The 18128-nt window shown below is 38.5% G+C and overlaps 1 protein-coding gene across 10 annotated transcripts in view; it reads right to left on the bottom strand.

Moving 5' to 3' along the window:
- Positions 1-3183: 3183 nt before the first annotated feature.
- Positions 3184-18128, bottom strand: part of ADCYAP1R1 (ADCYAP receptor type I) — a 132120-nt gene continuing 117175 nt past the window's right edge. For 2 of the 10 annotated variants that reach the window (XM_052695072.1, XM_052695073.1), the window contains 5 exons: positions 17940-17993; positions 15091-15174; positions 9785-9914; positions 9545-9586; positions 3184-6048 (listed from right to left, as the gene is read on the bottom strand). In XM_052695072.1, coding sequence (XP_052551032.1) covers positions 5839-6048; positions 9545-9586; positions 9785-9914; positions 15091-15174; positions 17940-17993 — 520 coding nt within the window. In that variant the 3' untranslated portion in view covers positions 3184-5838. The remainder of the gene's footprint in view (positions 6049-9544; positions 9587-9784; positions 9915-15090; positions 15175-17939; positions 17994-18128) is intronic. The other 8 variants (XM_052695074.1, XM_052695076.1, XM_052695077.1 and 5 more) reach the window with 8 other exon arrangements.

The raw sequence follows: 18128 nt of genomic DNA, 5'->3' as shown, positions 1-18128 counted from the left end.
CAACAGGCTTGATGAGTTCCTGAGCAGTCAGTCTGATGTAGTGGTTGGTAACCCTGCCCACAGCAGGGGGGTTGGAATCAGATGACTTTTGAGTCAACCCAAACCATTCTATGACTCTATGACTTTATGTGAAATAAAGCTGTTTGTATTTAAGGAAGTGTGAAATGATCTGGAGGCAAGACTAGTTTGAACAAGAGCAAAAGCCATGAGCTATTTCAATTTGGAAATTAGAAAAATGTTTCTTGCTGCTAGGAGTTTTACACTAACTATCCAATGACTGTGGAAAGTGAGAAAAATAAAACAGTTAGTGAATTTTAAAAGGGAATGCTGATACTGATAGTGTCAAAAAGAGAAAGATGTGGGCATGCAGGGGGCCAATAGTTTACCATAAATCAGCAATGTGCCCTGGTGGCAAGAAGGCCATTGGTACCCTGGTTGACCAATGGTTGACCAACAGTTGACCAAGCATTGACCAGTGGTTGACCATGAGCCAGCAGTGTGCCCTGGTGGCCAAGAAGGTCCATGGTTCCTGGCAGGCATTACACAGAGCACAGCCAGCAGGACAAGGAAGGTGATTCTCCCCTCTGCTCTGCTTGGGAGGCCACATCTGGAGCTGGGCTCCCCAGTTTCAGGCAGACAGGGAACTGCTGGAAAGAGGCCTGTGGAGCCAGCGGAGGGCTGCAAAGATAGTAGGGACATGGAGCATCTCCTGATGACAGGACAGGCTGAGAGCCCTGGTGCTGTGCACCTAGAGAAGGTTGAGAGGGATTTGATCAGTTCTGATCAGTATCTGAAGGGTGGGGATCAAATGGATGGGGCCAGGCTCTTCTCACCACTGCCCAATGATAGAACAAAGGGCAATGGGCATAAACTGGAACATAGGAAATTCCATATGAATGTGAAAAAAAACTTCACTGTGAGGGTGACAGCACTGGCACAGGTTGTCCAAAGAGGTGGTGAAATCTCCTTCTCTGGAGATATTCAAGACCCATCTGGACACCAACCCATGCAACCTCCTTAAGGGAATTGCTTTACAGAGGGTTGGACTGAGGATCTCCAGAGGTCCCTTCCAACACCTACAGTTCTGTGATTCTAATATTCTATATTGGCCAAAATATAATTGCTCCAGCTGGCACAAATGTAGCTGGAAACAGAAAGTGCAAAAAAAAACCTGTTGATGTCATTCCCCTGGGCTGTGGAGCACTTTGAAATCCATTTATCTATCATTAATATATCAGTTATCATATTAATCGGTAAAAACTCTGCTGGATCTTGGGCAAAAAAGTCGATTCACAAAGGCTGATGATCCATACCCTTCTTGTTACTTTTGAAGAGGACTGGGAATCCAGTTGTGCTCTGAGTAAAGCAATTAAGGAGCTGCTCTATGGAAGTTTTTCCTATTTGCCATTGATGGTGGAGAAAATCCAAGGAGAATTCATTTTTACAGGTGTAATCTCAAATTATCAGCCAAGTCACTTCCTGCCCACTTCTGTCATTTAGTAAATAGAACTAATTATGTGGTTGCCACACTTGGTTCTTTTGTTTCTGTGATGAACAGATGCTGAGAAGGAGGAGGTGGACACCAAATACAACACGTGAATTTATCTGCTTGCTTTTTTCTTCCTTTTTCCACCACATTTTAACACTTGTTTTTAAGATACTTACACAAAACAGAGTAGCTTGGGTACATTCCTTGCATGAGATAAAAGCACACCCACAACTGAACACATACAGGTGAAAGCAGAAAGAGCTGAGGTCACCAGGCAACAAGGAAACAAGCCTTTGAAACACACATCTTAGTTTTCATTTAGGGATGTTAATTGTTGTGTCATATCAGCACTCCACATCAAAAAGTCAATAATAAAACAGTAAATACTCACAAAAGATGCAGTACAGCAGGCTTTTGAACAGTTACAAAAATGGAGAAAATTAGACTAGATATACATTATGGACATGGTAGAAAAAATGGCTCAAGGAGCACTGCACACTTTTGTTTCTCTTTTAATTACATACTGTTAATAACATATGCCTTTCTAGCTCCAAAATATATTTCACAGTGAAAATCAAACAAAGCACTGTTGCACTCAATCGATATTTACAGACACCTAGAAGCAAACCAGCTTTGGGTTTCTTCCATTCTGGAATGAAGAGACATTGCAGCCACAGTGAGAGATGGCTGCACACGTCCAACATTTCAGCTTACATTCAACAGAAAGATTTCTGAGAGAGCAATTTGTGCGATGGCATCAGAACCTGGTTTAGATAACTCTGTACATTTGAAGAGTGATCTTTCCAGTAACAATGAAAAAGTCAGACTGACTAAGGGGAACAAGGCCAGGCTGGATGTGGCTCTGGGCAGCCTGGTCTGGTGGCTGGCGATCCTGCCCATGGCAGTGGGGTTGAAACTAGATGATCTTTGATGTCTTTTTCAACCCAGGACATCCTATGATTCTATGAACAGTTTTTGCAAGCATATCAATACTTTCAATAAAAAGAAATCATAATAGAAGGGGTTGTTTGTATAATATACATATGTTATATATTATATATTAGATATGTAGAGATATATTAGTTCTTCTCATAAATTCAGTGCTGGTGAAATGTACCAAGGACTTCAATTTGTCCAATGAACAGTAAACACAGGGATTGCAACGGCAGAAATTTCCTCTCCACTGCCCTCCAACTCTCCTTGCTCCAGAGCATAGCTCTGTAATAGGCAAGTCCAAGTCTTTGGGACTATTCAGTTCTTGGCCTCTCCTGCTGAGAATGCAAAAACAATGATAACAGCAGTAATACTGTGCTGAAGCCAAACTCCAAGCCAAATTGAAGTGGCTGTGTTCTAACAATAGCAATGTGTTTTTCTGTACTGATTCTAACATAGCTGAGGACCTGGTCTCCATTGTGCATGACTGAAAGGTGGTTTTGGTGTTGTGGACACATGCCCATAAGGCACTGGACTGAGATCCACCAACTCAAATTTCAGAGCACTGTAGAACAGGAAGGAAAACAGCAGAATCTAAAAGGAAGCTCAGAAAAAGCCTCCATCAAATAAAATAATATAAAACAAAGTCAAATAAAACTCAAAATGAAAATTATAAAATACACATTCTTACTCTGGACTGAAACGTGGAAAAATTCTCCAGCTAGAGACATTTCAGAGTTATTTCTTTTTTTTTTTTCCCCCCAAAAAAGTTTTGAATTTATGAATGCTTGAAAATTAGCCACCAGCTATTCATGCAAAATACTTCCAGGGTTTTTGTTTTTTTTTTAATAATATACTCACAATATTGTCAATGTAACTCTTAAGTGAAAGGCCGTACTACAGAAAATACGAAACTAAATATTATATGCTCATCTAATGTTAGATAATTCATTTCCCAAGTCCCAAATATTCATTTACCTGATAGATCCGACTTCGCCATTCTTCCTCTTCAGTGTCCTTCTGGCATGCAAAGAGTTCCTTGGAGAACTCTATCACATAGCTTTTAGCAGAATCTAATGGGACAGGAAACTCTGATCTGTCAGCGAAAATACTTCAGAGATTTTTTGCACATGGTCTGGAAGAGGGGGAATGATTCTGCTCTCAGAGCAGCAAGACTTGCAGAAAAGGTATTTGTACCATCTAACTCCCATTTAGGTGTAAGTAAAGCGATTTAAACTTTTTTGCTGGTCCTCTGTGCCAGGGTAGATTGCATTTGACTGGAACACAAATGTCTTAAAGGAGTATGATCCTGTACTGACGTGAAGTCAATCTCAACACTTCTGCCTGTTTCAAATTATTTTTACATTCATTTACTCTGCTACAACCAAGAGCAGAGTATGTCCCTTAAAGCACTATGTAAGAGTTAAGTATTATAATTAACACTTCTTTTGCAACTTTCTGACCTTTTTTTTCCTGTTAAAAAAATAAGGAAACTATTGTTATTCTTAGAAACCTGTACTTAAAATGACATTAAAACTTCATTTTTACCCAAACTAACAAAAACCAGTGAAATTAAAACTCCAGCACATAGTAACCATTCGCTTTTCCTTTTTTTTTTCTTTTTTTTTTTTCCGTTTTTCCCATGATCAAGCTCCAAAGAACAAGCCTGAATTTTAAATTCCCTGGTTACTATTAGTTCCAGTTCATACCTTCACATTTAAAATGTCATTTTCATTTTTTTTTAATATATGCACACACACACACGCACACACACACACACATATATAGATATATATATCAGTTCATAAATCCAAAATGAAGAGAGAGCTAGTACGGTTATCAAAGCCTTTATGAGCTGTATAAAGACTCGTTAAGAATTGACATCATCAACATTTGACTGAAGTAGATGTGCACCAGTCGTGGCTTTAACTACAAGGCAAAGTTGGAAAGAATGTTTTAGGTTTTCAAAGAGAAACAGTAAGAACATCAATGTTAAAACAAATTATCCAAAGAGAGAGAAAAACGTCAGATGTGGGAAGTCATCCAAAGGCTTCATCCTTTCTTTCCACAGCGTTTCACTGTTCAGTTTGATTGCTCAGCAAAAGCAGACTGTTACCTTCCAGGATGACTGTGCCAGATCCCTCTCGTGCCTCTAGCAGAGAAGAACCAGGACACGGAGAAGTCAGCCAGGTTGCAAAGGCACCACGACGCGTGACAGTACTACACAAAAACATGCTGTGTTTGGACATGGATGCAAAAGGTTCACGGTTATCTGGAGGGAAACGCTGTCTTGGAACTGACTTTTGTTCTTAAGGTGGGAAGGAAGGGTTATTTTTATTATTCAAATAATTCAGTCAATCCATCAATCAACTCTCAGTCAACCATTGCCAAAAATATAGATATATCTCAACTACATGGCCCTTTTAGAAAACTCACAGCTTAGCTAGAACATAAAGCATTCTCAGAAGCATCCTTGGGTATGGAAAAAGTCAGCTGATCCCATTGGTCTTGCCTGGAGTTCCCCATTGACTGATGACAGCTGTACAGCTTTACATTGGCACAGCAGTTCCTTTAAGCCCACTGAGTACATCTGACTGAATCCAACCACGAAGTTAATGTTCTGGTGTTCTTCCTGAACTGGCTGGTATGATTAACTCACACATGTTAGCTCCATCCTAAGACTCAAAAAAGAAACACTGCGGAAATTCACATGCCAAAAGTCAGATGATGGGCTAAGATACGTTCGACTAGAAGAAAAAGAATGCAAATACAAAACTAAATGAAAATCAGTTTGAAAAATAACCATTATGTCCATTCATGAATTAGGATCGGTTTGGCAACCAAAGATCAAAACTGCACAGCAATCACTTGTTACTTTTGACTGACAACGGATTACTTGCAGATGCTCTGAAATGTATATCACTGAGCAAGTGGGCTTGGCCTGTTTTTATCTTTTAAATATTTTTCCATTAATGGCATCGAGTACAGTTGTGTATTTACACTGATTGTTAAAAAGATACGTATATACACTTCCTTCACTTTTTTCACCTCTACAAACATCAAGAATGTTCTGGAGGTAAGGAAAGGGAAAGGGAGAGGGAAGGGAGGTGAGGGGAAGGGAAGGAAGAAGGAAGGGAAGGGAGAGGAAAGGGGAAGGGAAGGGAAGGGAAGGGAAGGGAAGGGAAGGGAAGGGAAGGGAAGGGAAGGGAAGGGAAGGGAAGGGAAGGGAAGGGAAGGGAAGGGAAGGGAAGGGAAGGGAAGGGAAGGGAAGGGAAGGGAAGGGAAGGGAAGGGAAGGGAAGGGAAGGGAAGGGAAGGGAAGGAAGCCTACACCACCACCAAAATGATGTTGTTTTTTTTTTTGTTTTCTTTTTAAAGTGATGGTTTTTGGTTTGCTTGTTGATTGATTTGTTTTCCTTAGCTGCTCATGTCGCTAGATTCTCCGCATTTATGCTGGACATCCGAATCTGAGAGCTGCTCTTGCTCAGAATGGAGAGTTGTGTCCCCCCGTTCACTCCGCTGCTCGCTAGAGAAGGATGACGATGTTTGAAATCCACAGCAAAATACCGGTTGACTTTCCAGCTCCTCCATTTTCTCTTTATTTCTGATTGCACCTTTAGGGAGAAACTTCAAAAGGTCATTTTTTATGTACTTAGCCGCTCGAGGACATGCTGACAAGTTATCAAGTTCAGAAAAAAAAAAGAAAAAAAAAGAGCAATTTTGAAGGCTATTATTAAACTCCTTACTTCAGAGAAACCTACAGTGATTTCTGCATGTCTGAAAGAGTGCCAGGCATGACGTGAGGAAAGCACCCTGGCTTCTGAGTTTCTGACTTCAGATAACTTGGGATCAGCCCATAGGTGCTTAGAAGATGTGCTTGGTACTAACCCAAACATGGTTTTTGAGTTAGCTTTCTGAAAAAAAATATCTCATTTTCATCAGTGGCCAGCGGCGAGCACGTAGCAAAGAGCCAAAGGTGATGGACAGTAATCAAATAACCTGTCCAGAAAGGTCTCTCACCTGCAGTTAACAGATGCATGTCTACCGAAAACTTTGCCTGCTGTGTTCAGCTCAACTCTAACTAGATAACAGCTCTTGGGTCCATGTACATCTATGAAATATTCCTTTCCCTGGAGTTTTTTTTAATGTGCACCATAAATCATACACAGTAATTTGTGTTCAGATATCCAGTTAGGAAATTAATAAAAATAAGAACAAAAAATTAATAAACACTTTGATAATCTTTCTGCTTTTCATTTATCACTGATTTCCTGGTGATCTTTCTAGGTGAACACATGTACGTAGTACAGAAGATAATAAGGACTTAACATAAGAAAGATTGTACTGGCTTGGGCCAACATTTACTCATTTGGTAACTCACTTCCAACAGTATCCTATAGCATATTTAAGAAGGAAATAACGTAAGAACTGACAAATGTGGAGATATCCTCCTAACATTTTTTTCCAGCCTTCAATGAGCTTGTGTATCAAAACTTCTTTTTCCCTTTAGCAGAAATTGCTAGATTTTTGTAGACTAATACAGTTGTTATAATGGATCAGCACATTCCAATGTGCTGCACAAGTGCTTTAACAGTATGGGCATTAACTGCAAGGAGGAAAAATCCAACTGGAAAACTTATATTCTCTTTCTAGTACTTTTAATTTTCTTTTTTTTTTTGTAGTTATTGTATAGATAGGAATAGATTAGATAGATTATGGAAGTATCTATCTGGGTTAGTTTGGTTAAGTACCACTTCTCCAAACCAAACCAAAAGGACAAAAAAGAATAAACCACAGAGGTTAAAAGAACATCGACGCACCATGCAGGATCTTTGAAATGTTCTTATGTCAAGGTTAGTTTAAGACCAGACCTTCTGGGTATTCTTTGAGCGTTCATGAGAGATAATACACAAAACAAGAGATTTAGGCAGAAGAGACAGATATCCAGTACTGCCAGCTGATGGAATATGAATGCAGCCACCAGAGGAACTGTAGGAACATGTGATTCAGAGCACACCTTCTGAGCTACATGGAGCCACGAACAGTGCACATCTACAAGTCCTTTCGTGGTCTTCCTGACTATGCCCATGAGCAAAGATAAACTATACATATGTTTGCTGAACTCGAGAAGATTGTTGTTTTCATCTGAGAAGGAATCTCTTGGATAAAGAAGTTAGAATCCCACTGAGCTAGAGACCAGTTATTACACACTGTATCAGAATAAACATGGAATATCTACTGCAATGAAATTGGTACAATAATTGATCCCAGTCCTCCTAAATAGAAAAATAGAAGGTGGTTTTATTCCTGCTGGACTGCACAATAAATCTGAATCCGTGAAACAAAGACTGGATGAACAGTACGTATTCCCTTTTAGGCAGAATTGAGTAGGAAGTCTATTTCCACTAATGGAGAAAAGATTTGCCTCATTCATTTAGTTCAATAAACAAAGTCAGGATAATTTCAATTTGCAAATCAGAACAGGTGAATCAGAAATTAGGTCTAATTAGAACTGGCACAAATATACACAAATACATGCACACAAACACGGATTCAACAAGAAACAGCTTCAGGCTTTCAGAAATGCAAAGATGGAGAACTCTTCACAAACATACTTTAAACTGTAGTTCAATATAGTATGTAATATTGTCCTAAACTTAACTCTTTGGCCCTATAGGAAGATAAAGACATAGTGTTGGCCTGTTATATGCAAAATAAAAAAAAAAGGTTTTCATATCTCCACTCATCATGGCAGATTCTTCTTAGTCAAGTTTTTCAGAGTACAGCAAACACCATTAGAAGGGAATATGTAATGTGAGAAGCCATGACAAGCAGCACTCCCAGTTATCTTCTACAGCTGTAGTGCTTTATAGTACTACAGAATGAAAATAGACAATATCAGCTAGTGGAACTCCATGGAATGAAGGCAAGATAGAGTGTCTGGAGCTTGATTTATCTTTTTTCTTTTTCTTTTTTTTAATTTAGATGGTCAGATGTTAGAAGTTTAAGCAAGGAACTAGTCAATTTATAGATAAACACACATCCCGGGAAGACTATTAGTTTAATCTGATTTAAATACCACTATGGAACGAGACAGAGTCTTCTAGAAGTTGTTTTTTCTCTATGTACATTACAAAGAGAGCACACAGCTGTTATCCCAAAGTTAGTTGTTGAATACTTCTACACTTAATTGCTCCTGAATGCCATTCTAGAACTTTAAGGTTTCCTAAGCCTTCATCACTACTTCATTACTAAAAATAATAGTGATCTAATTTTCCAAATAGCACCAAGCCTGGTGGAGTTCAAGAAGTGTTTGGACAATACTCTCAAACATATGGTTTATTTTTCATGTAGTTCTGTGGGGAGCCACACAATGGACTGGATGATCCTTGTGTGTCCCTTCCAAGACAGGATATTCTATGATTATATAAGAAGTGTATCGTGTGAATAGCAGAACAATGAAAAGCAGCATTAGACTTGGTTTCAGGGACAAATACTTCCTTTCAGTATGGGCAAATTGATAACTTTGTGAAGTTGGTCAATAAAGAAAGACTGCATACAAAAACTACATTAACCTTTACTTGTAGATGTGATAAAAGAGTTTGTCAGGTGACACAAAGTGCTCAATCTTCATTTTTTTGTGAGAAGAGGTCTAAGTGGCTTATTAGCATGGTCAGATTGGCCAGGATTAATTTCTCTTAGCATTAACCATTTAAGTAAGATGACTAAGTTAGGAACCTCCTCATTTATGGATATTTGTGTAGTTAATCAGAAGACACAAGCATCTGCAGAGAGAGTCAGCGCAGCTAAGACCTGAGTTTCTCTTTCAAGGCGTTTCTGTTGACTGCAGGACTCCTGGGAAACAAGCCACTTAACAAAGTAATTGCCTCCATTAGGAAGCATTAATCTGAGCTTGGCAAGGCCAATGTTTTGGTTTGATAAAGACATCATGCATCCTCCTTCTTTTGCCGAGGCACTGTGAAATTCATACTAAGATATGAAAGAATATGTAGATGGTGATTTACAAGAAAGGATTACAACAACAGTTAGTCCCACAAGGAAATGGGATGGGGATGGAAATAGAGATGGTGGGATGACGGAGGTTAAATATTAAAAGTCTTACCTCCCCGTTCAAGAAACAATAGAGAACAGCAACAACAAAACCCTAGGTAAATGGGAGAGAAAAGAAAAACTAATTCAAACCCTTCAGGAAATACTGGATAACAGCTGGAGTTTAATAAACAAACAAAACGAAGCATACATATAAGTGAATAAACAGGCAGTCTGAGAACTATGCATCCAAAGCCAGAGTAATGAACAGACAGATCTTTCTTAACAAAAGCAGAATTCACTGTATAATCACCTGGAAAGATCCCAGTCCCAATTCAAACACTAGTCTCTCCCGCTTACTGACATTTTCCGGAGAAAAAGCAAACACCGTGTAGTGAATTCCAAACAAGGGGATAAGCAGTAGTGTAGAGCGAGCCAATCTCCTGTTACAACAGAGTGAAAGAACTTTAATGCAGCCTTGTAATGAACAGCTTGAGCTTTAATTAAAGCAGAAAACACAGAAACTATTTCATTGCTTCCCTTCCGGGAAATAAATACGCCGTATAATTATACAAACAAATATTCAGCATTCCCATTTGTTCCCTAATAGTGATTTCACACACACTGTAGTTTGCTCCCACTTCCTCGTACTGGTACAATTACAGTAAATTAGTAATGTGTTATACTCTCTACTGTTATTTTGATTTGTATTATTGTAAGCAGGGATTTCTTTCTTCATGAAGAAATTAATCTTGGTACAGGATTCAAACTACTACCACAAAACAATAATAAAAAATATTGATTTTCTTCAAGGCAGTTAAGGAGCTTTATGGAGGACAAGGAAATCTAAGAAGCCAGAAAGACCCTCAGAAGTGCTCCACATATTTTCAAATTCAAATATTCCATTTACTTACATGTACGGGGTACATTGCAGACTGATTTGAATTGGATCATTACATGCTTTAAATTATCCTAAAAATTATGCACTTTTCATATGAAGAGAATATCTCCAAGAATTCTGATAACGTCTCCTGTTACACCCAATACTAGAAATGGGACATCAGTTCATTGCCAGTGTCCCTCAGTCATAATTTGGGCACTGATGACAAAAAGCATATCGCAGACCTTGCACCAGGATGGCACTAAACACTAATGATGCCTCAGTCAGATGCAGACCAAATGTCAAGTCTGGGTGAAAGACCCCATAAACAGGAGAGCACAGTTCTCACACATTATCACATTAGATGTTGGCCAAAAGCTTTTTAACAAGAGAAAAAAGAAAACATTGCAGTGAGTTGACATACAGAGTCTCCATCTTTGTTGCCCTCTGAAATATGTTACACGGGAGTAAACCAGAGCAACAGACTGAAAAACCTTTCAAGGTCTCTTCCAGACCTCACACTCCATGAACGTGCAATCAGATTAACGAAAAGGAATGCTAACACTGTGAAAAAGATTATAGAATGCCATCTCCATAAAGAATGTAAAGAATATAACAGCATCTTAAAGTAGTTATGGAACACAAAGAAATAGAATGGAGGTAGTAAACTGAATAAATAAGCATTCTCTTTCAAAGTCTATTACACTTTCAGTTCAGAATTAATTACAACAATAAAAGGATAAATGATGCTTCGATTCAAACATCACAACATTATTGTGAGTTAGTAAGGCTTCTCTCTCTGCAGCCATAGGGGGCTCATTTTGGGAAAGATGCAGAGGAAAGCTCTTTCTATAGTCAGTTTTATGGCATTAATTCTATCAGATTAGTCATAGAATTAGTTTGTAGGATCTTGAAATACAGTGTCATCATCAACTTGTTTCCGATGTAGTCTTCCACAGCGTCACAGAAGTCATGAAGAAAATACATAAAATGTAAGAAGTAGCACGACCCGAAATTTGCAGATGATTAAGATCCATCATTCTGTGATTCTGTGGTTCATCAAAAGGAAAAGAAGACTTTAATAACAAGAAAAAACTGAGATGTTACTGGAGGCTGTGCTGCTGCTGCTGAACTGTGTTTTTCGAAGAGCATTAGAAAGAAAACAGAATTAAAGCAACCGCTGTGAGATGAGTAAATTTGCATACAATGGTGAAATGAGGATGTTAAAGATACAACAAAATTCTCAGGAGTGCAACAGGAGGATGGCATCCTCCTGACTGGCATCCTCTTCCTGTATTCTTTCAGACAAGGAAGGAGCCTGGGGGATAGACTGAAAGTGGTGAGGACAATAATCATTCAGTGGGGTTTAAAGGGAAACGTTTGGAAGAGTTGTGTTCTCCAGAGGTGTGGAAAAAGCTTTGTTTACATTCCAGTAGGCTGAGGAATGTTTCATAGTTACTTATTAAAGAAAATAATAATTAAAAAAAAGGTATATTGCAATTTTTGTTGAGGTGGGCGCTCTATTTTTTCATCCATCCTAAAGAGCTTCTTACGAATTAGACTCTCTCCAATAGTATGAAAAGTACATTCCAATAGAACATTAGTCCAAAAAGTCACAGGCAATGGTACAAAAAGGTATCTTTATAGTAAAAGAAAGAGAAAATAGAAAGGTCATCTAACTTTGACCTGTCTCTGGAGGACCCATGCATTTAGTCTGCCATTACCAGTCCACACTTTTTCAGGGGACTGCGGAAGAGTCTATGGATGTTACATAGGACACAACTAGGAATGAACTGGAAATTGGAAGTGAGAACTCATTTCATATTGGATTGTAGACCAGAATTGCCAGTGATTTCTACTAAGTGTTGTAGATTGTTCCTACTCCACATTTTAAAGCCCTATTTTAGAAGACTTAGTTATGATGTTATGATCTAAATGAATGTAGTAATTACTGTTACTGAGATCCATATGAATGCAGAAACTATGCCTCAGATGAACAAAATAAATACTTTGAGACACTGCACAATAGGAAACAGGCACCAATGAGTCTGAATAGCTTCTTCCAGCCTCTATGAATGTGACACAACAAATGTATATCTCAAATTCACAGCTGTAGATACAACTGTAAGAAAATCTGGTTTGGATATGTGGATGCTATCTAGCATGAATGAAGGCAGCTATGAGAAAATACGAGTCTTCTACACCAGGGGGACCTGTAGCTCCAGAAGTGATTGTGTGAGGAGATCTGTGGTTTTAGTCTTGTTTCCATCACTGAGATGGAGAAAAGTATAGCTCAGAGCAAACTCTCCAGATATTCCCATCACACTGAATCTGTGTCTTGTGCCACTTCTACTGGGACTGGAGGTGCTTCCATTGGGCTAATTTTGAGTTCAAAACATTGAGTCAGTCACAGACTTTGAAAAGAAGTAAAATATCTTTAAAACCACAGCCTCTGAAGAAGGACTATGTACTTATGCTATTTGGGAAGTAAGAACTGTCTGGTTTAAGTGCTATGCCTTCAGTGGAATTAATCTGGCCAAACATAAGCTTTTGGAGTGGTGAAATGAAGGCTTGTGGTGGTCATGTTGTACAAGGTTTGTGACAGAAAGGTTTGGTCGCACACAAAATTGATCTCCGTGTTTAAATTATTAATGTAATGTCTTTAAGGCCTATGCGGAGGAATAATGCACTTCCAAGGCATAGTTCTTGTCTGTTATAGATATCTCTTTAAGTATCAACTCCTGCTATAAATTCCACTGATATATATTGAATACCTCTATTTATCAGAATTTATCTATTAAAGTTATTTAATATTTTTAGGTAAATTAATTCTACACTTGCTTTCCCCTTACTGTCAGTAAAGAGGAACAGGCACCTATCTGTATGGATGAATTATCTCAAGGCCTTAAAATATCCCACCCTATATTTCTCCACTCACTATAAAGGGGATCTAGACTGAGTTTGTGACATAAATTGTGATACGTTGACTTGTAATGTTTAAATTAGAAGAGTTCTATAACTTTGGTGCTAACTTGGTGATGAATACATACAAAATTTCTAGCAAGAGTGTTTCAAATAGAAAGATAAAGAACAAAACATGAAGATACAGGATGCCATTGTTTGTATTATGCTTAGGAGATCTCCTGTTTAATAAACCAGAGTATCTACTTTATCTAAAGAATGATAAGATCGGTTAAAGTGACTTTCAAGAACTTTAGGATCCTCCCTGACAGATATGTGTCCCATCTGGAAGCTTAATTACATCTACCTGACTTTTTAATATCTGAGGAAACATCTAAACATATTGATTGTGATTTAATTCTTGCATGCATAAATCACATCTTCAGCCCAAGGGCTTGAGAAGTAGTAGAGGGTTATGGAAATTTTCATTTTGGGGTATGAAAAAGATGATTTAATTGTGTTTATGAGAAGGGCAGAGTTTTTTCTGGCCTTCTGTATAGGCTGAACTCCTCCTGCTGTTCATCAGGTAGAGAATTCCACCTCAGAGAGCTGTCAGTCCTTCTTCACATGAAGTTTGTTGCCCTGCAAAGGCCCAACATGAAGCTTAAAATTGCATCGTGATGCAGATTAAGTGATGAAATTTATATTTAAAAGTATCTCCTCCTGAATGTACCTCCTATTTTTAGCACTGCTTCTGTTAGATTCAAGCTTCTCTCCCTGAAGAAAATGCACCTGCTGACTGCTTGTCTGTTAGTTCTTACTTCTTTTCTTTGCTTTCGCACACTATCAGATCGTTGACCGAATCTTTTCATCATCTTCACTGATCCATTTCTTAACTATCTTGAGGAGGTGGAAAATCATAAACAGCAAATGCCCGCTTTCATGCTTAGAACGGGCTTTGTTAGTGGGTAGACTAATAAAATTAAGCAGCTACAAGTTATCAAATATATCTTTTTCCTTAAAGATGTCAGCAAATTCTGTTCTTCAGAGAAATGCTGTCCTTGTGGATCACTGCAGCAGGAGATCCCTGAGTTGCTGCTCTGCATTCATAAGCCTGCAGTAGAATTCAGGAGGACATCCATCGCAAAGCACACAATGTAAGAGATTTCTGGAAGGTACCCATCTCATCTAAATGAGTCCTGTGGCTTCTGGCACAAGTAACAGAGAGTAAGATGCACAATGAGAAAGTGATTAATTCTTGCCTCCAAACTAATGCATTTTTTCACTTTTATGGCTGCCTTACCCTCCTTAGGCAAATCTCTGCAATGACCTCTGACTAGACACTGCATGTCAAGTTAGTGTATTAAGTTAATATTCAGTTAACCATAGTTTATCTTCATTTCTGGGTGTATACTGTCAAAGCCTCACTCCATTCCACAAAAATAAGCTGTTTTCCAGGTGAGAGTCTGATTCAATCAATCCTGCTCTACCCACGTTGTCTAGAAAACTTTGGGTGAAACATTTCCTCTCAGTATGACCAGAGATCAACATTTTCCTGTATAATAAAGAGCAACTATTAATAGTTTCTATACAGGCACTATCCATAAGAAGCATCAGAGATCATCACAAAATTTAAAAAAAAGAAAAAAAAAAAAAAAGCCTTAAAATCCTTGATCATGGTGCATCAGCAAAAGCACAGTGTAACAAAAAATTCTACATGCAACAAGAACCAAAGGAGTGCTTGCTCTCCAGTTACTACCACTCTGCTCATATCAAATCATTTACTTGCAACATGCGTCATACAAACACAGTAATGTCACAGGATTGAGTACACTTACAGGGTAATGGTTGATAGTTCTGACATCTTGCAAGAGTGCTGGTTAGCCCTCTTAGGCTTACAGTAGCATTTCTGAACGCAGCTGCTAAATATGACAAAATTAGCATTTTTTTCAGCATATTGTGAACAGGCCAAGGTAGGTCACTTTCAACATATTTCATGAGACAAATCACAAAGATGGAAAGCGGACACGACAGGATGGAATTACAGCACAAACCAGCTGCTTGACAAAGCGAAAAAGAAACAAATCAATGTGAAAATAAAATGCACTGGCAACTGAGATGCGCTGACTCACAGACAAATCAAAGATGGAACAACCTGGAGGCAGGCGGGCAGTGTTACATGTCCAAAATACACACGGCCTTTGCTGTCCAGTAGTGTACAGAGGGTAACAGAACAATATATTAAATGAAAGTTGACTGCACGCTTGTGGAGAACATTAAAATATAACAAACTTGTAGGATGGAAACTAATCTAAGGTGAAGTTAGATCAGCTGCTCTTCATTTTCACGCATAGGTACTCATGGTGGTATGAATCTCTTTTTAAGACACTTAGCTGAGGGCATCACAGCACTTCTTTGCCCAGCTTTCTTGACGTATGAGCTCAGGATGCAAACTGTCTCACTGCTGATTCAGAGGTACCTCTTATTTTTGTCTCACACTCTAAGAGAGTTGGGGTGATAAAAGCAGCAGGCTCACACAGTATGGACCAGGACTATGACCTAGCATGCTGCGCTCTAGAAAAGGCTACTATGGAGTATGGAATATTTACATTTAAAGTTAGCCAGATAGAAGCTAATCTGACTCAGCTGCTAAGAAGGGTAATCTTGGAACAACATGGGAAAACACTGTGAAGGATGTGAGGGAAAGATATTTCCCAGCTGTTATGACAGACCAAATGAGAATTGAAAACAGGAATTTGTTATTGACATTTACAGGGGCGTTATTCTTGCTTGTTTTGTTCTCAATCTATGGTTGCTTTGGTGGAATTCACCTCAAGGAAGGTCGGATGTCTAGGTGAGCTCGACATTCTTGTTCCATGGAGAATCATCAAAGGGAGAATCATCACATGTAGCCAAGAGAGAAGTACACACTTGTTGGTCAGGATATGTCTGCCTTATTCTGGATGTTCACTTTAGGATGGGATGGACAAGATCCAATAACTGCCCTGACTAAATCTCCATTGATTACAACAGATACTCTGCCTACAAGGCAAGCATCTGTCTTTATTTAGACAAACCAAACTCTGTTTTTGCTGCTCTGTTAATATGCATGCTCTAAGATTTGTGTTCACTCAGACATAGATGGAAAAAGCACTTTATAAGTTGAACCGTGAAATAAAACAAATTGAAAACAATTTAAGCTTCAGTCCACTGTCAACACTTCTAAGTAATTTCCATTTAATGGAGATTTTTTTGATTTGGTTTTGCTTTTCCTTTGGGGCAATCAACAACTGACATTATTATTAGATATCATAGCTTAAGAGGTGGAAAAAAAAAGTACAGTATTGTGGAACACAAAGATTCAGCAGACAGAAAAAAATAATTGTGTTTCAATCTGCTGAAAGAATCTCTTTTATTGGATAAAGTTGAAAAAGTAAATACAAAAAAGACTGTTCCTTCTACAGAATCACTTCTGTGATAAAGTTCTGCAGTTCTGCTATCTTTTACCAAGCCGTGCATTAATTGGTATTTAAGACTGATTGAAAGTGGGGATGACTGTTTCAGAGAAAGTTTCTCTTCGCTATGGCTGAGACTTTCAAAAGCAATGATGGATTTTTGTCTCATTTTTGGATAACCTCATCTGAAACACATTTTATCAAAACAACTGTGACCACCTGAGAGCTTCTCAGCATGTGCTGAGAGCTAAAGCTCATGGAGGTGTTTTACAGTACATAACTTGAAAAGGAACTGCCTGAAATCAACAATCACTTCTAAAAATCTCAGTCATGGGGTGCTGTAGTGGAATATTTTCTTCAATGACATTCTTAAGTTGCAGAGGTAATCTGGAACAAAAACAATCTCCATTGATTAAGACCTGTTCCTTTATTATGCCCTGTTTTACATGGCAAGGTTTGATTTTCATCATAGTGAGTATAACTACCTTGACAGCATTTGTTTTTCTGATGCAATTACCAAAAAATAAGACTTGATTCTGTAAATAACTATTACTCTACTGCCAATGAGGTTAAATTCACATGTGGGCTCATAATGGAAAACTACCTGTTTAGGAAAACACTAGTATTTTATCAGGCTGTTAGTATTCCTTTCTAATTCTTATCTAACTCGTTTTGAATCATCTCCACATCGACCGAGATTAAAAAGTCACCCAAAATCTTGAGAATGCAGAACTGACAGAAGTTTTCCTCTTTTTCTTCCCCCCACTTTTAATTGTTCTATTATTTCTTTATTTTTAAGCAAAGTTGAAACACTGATGGAAAGAAAGGGAAAAAAGAGGGAAGAGACAGAGGAGTCAGGAAACAGAAAGGAGAAAAAAATTAGCAAAATAAGAGAAAAATTAATATACATGAGACTACGGAAATCAAAACATTAGACAAATTAGGGCAGGATTCTCAGATCTCTGTAGGCATAGACATAATGGAACTGGTCACATCTAACTACATGTGACTAAGAAGGATTTGAACCATCTCCTTTATCTCACTCAATCACAGAAAGAATTGAGCAGTTCCAGAGGTCAGGTTGACCTACGCAACAGAGGTGTCTAAGACATACAGGATGCATTGTCTTATGGAGGTGCCCTGGTCTCCCAGTTTGACCATAGACAACAACTAGACTGCTCAGATTAAATACGAGACTTTAGACAGCTAAAGGCAAACAAGCTGAGTCTCACCGCATGTGTCCTGTGCATGGACTGCAGCTGCATCTGGGAGGAAGAGGGAGGGTGCTAGGGTGGAAGGGGAAAGAAAATGTTAAACATTCCCAGGATGAAATGAGTGATGCATGATGTGGCTGAAGACCATCTTGTCAGACTGAACACCCTGCTGCTGTTAATGGAGATGAGACCGTATACAAATTTGAG

This window comes from Tympanuchus pallidicinctus, unplaced genomic scaffold (genome assembly GCF_026119805.1).
Source record: "Tympanuchus pallidicinctus isolate F22 unplaced genomic scaffold, pur_lepc_1.0 scaffold3, whole genome shotgun sequence".
Lineage (NCBI taxonomy): Eukaryota > Metazoa > Chordata > Aves > Galliformes > Phasianidae > Tympanuchus > Tympanuchus pallidicinctus.
Note: the sequence above shows the minus strand (reverse complement) of the source record. Positions and strands in the feature narration are given on the sequence as shown.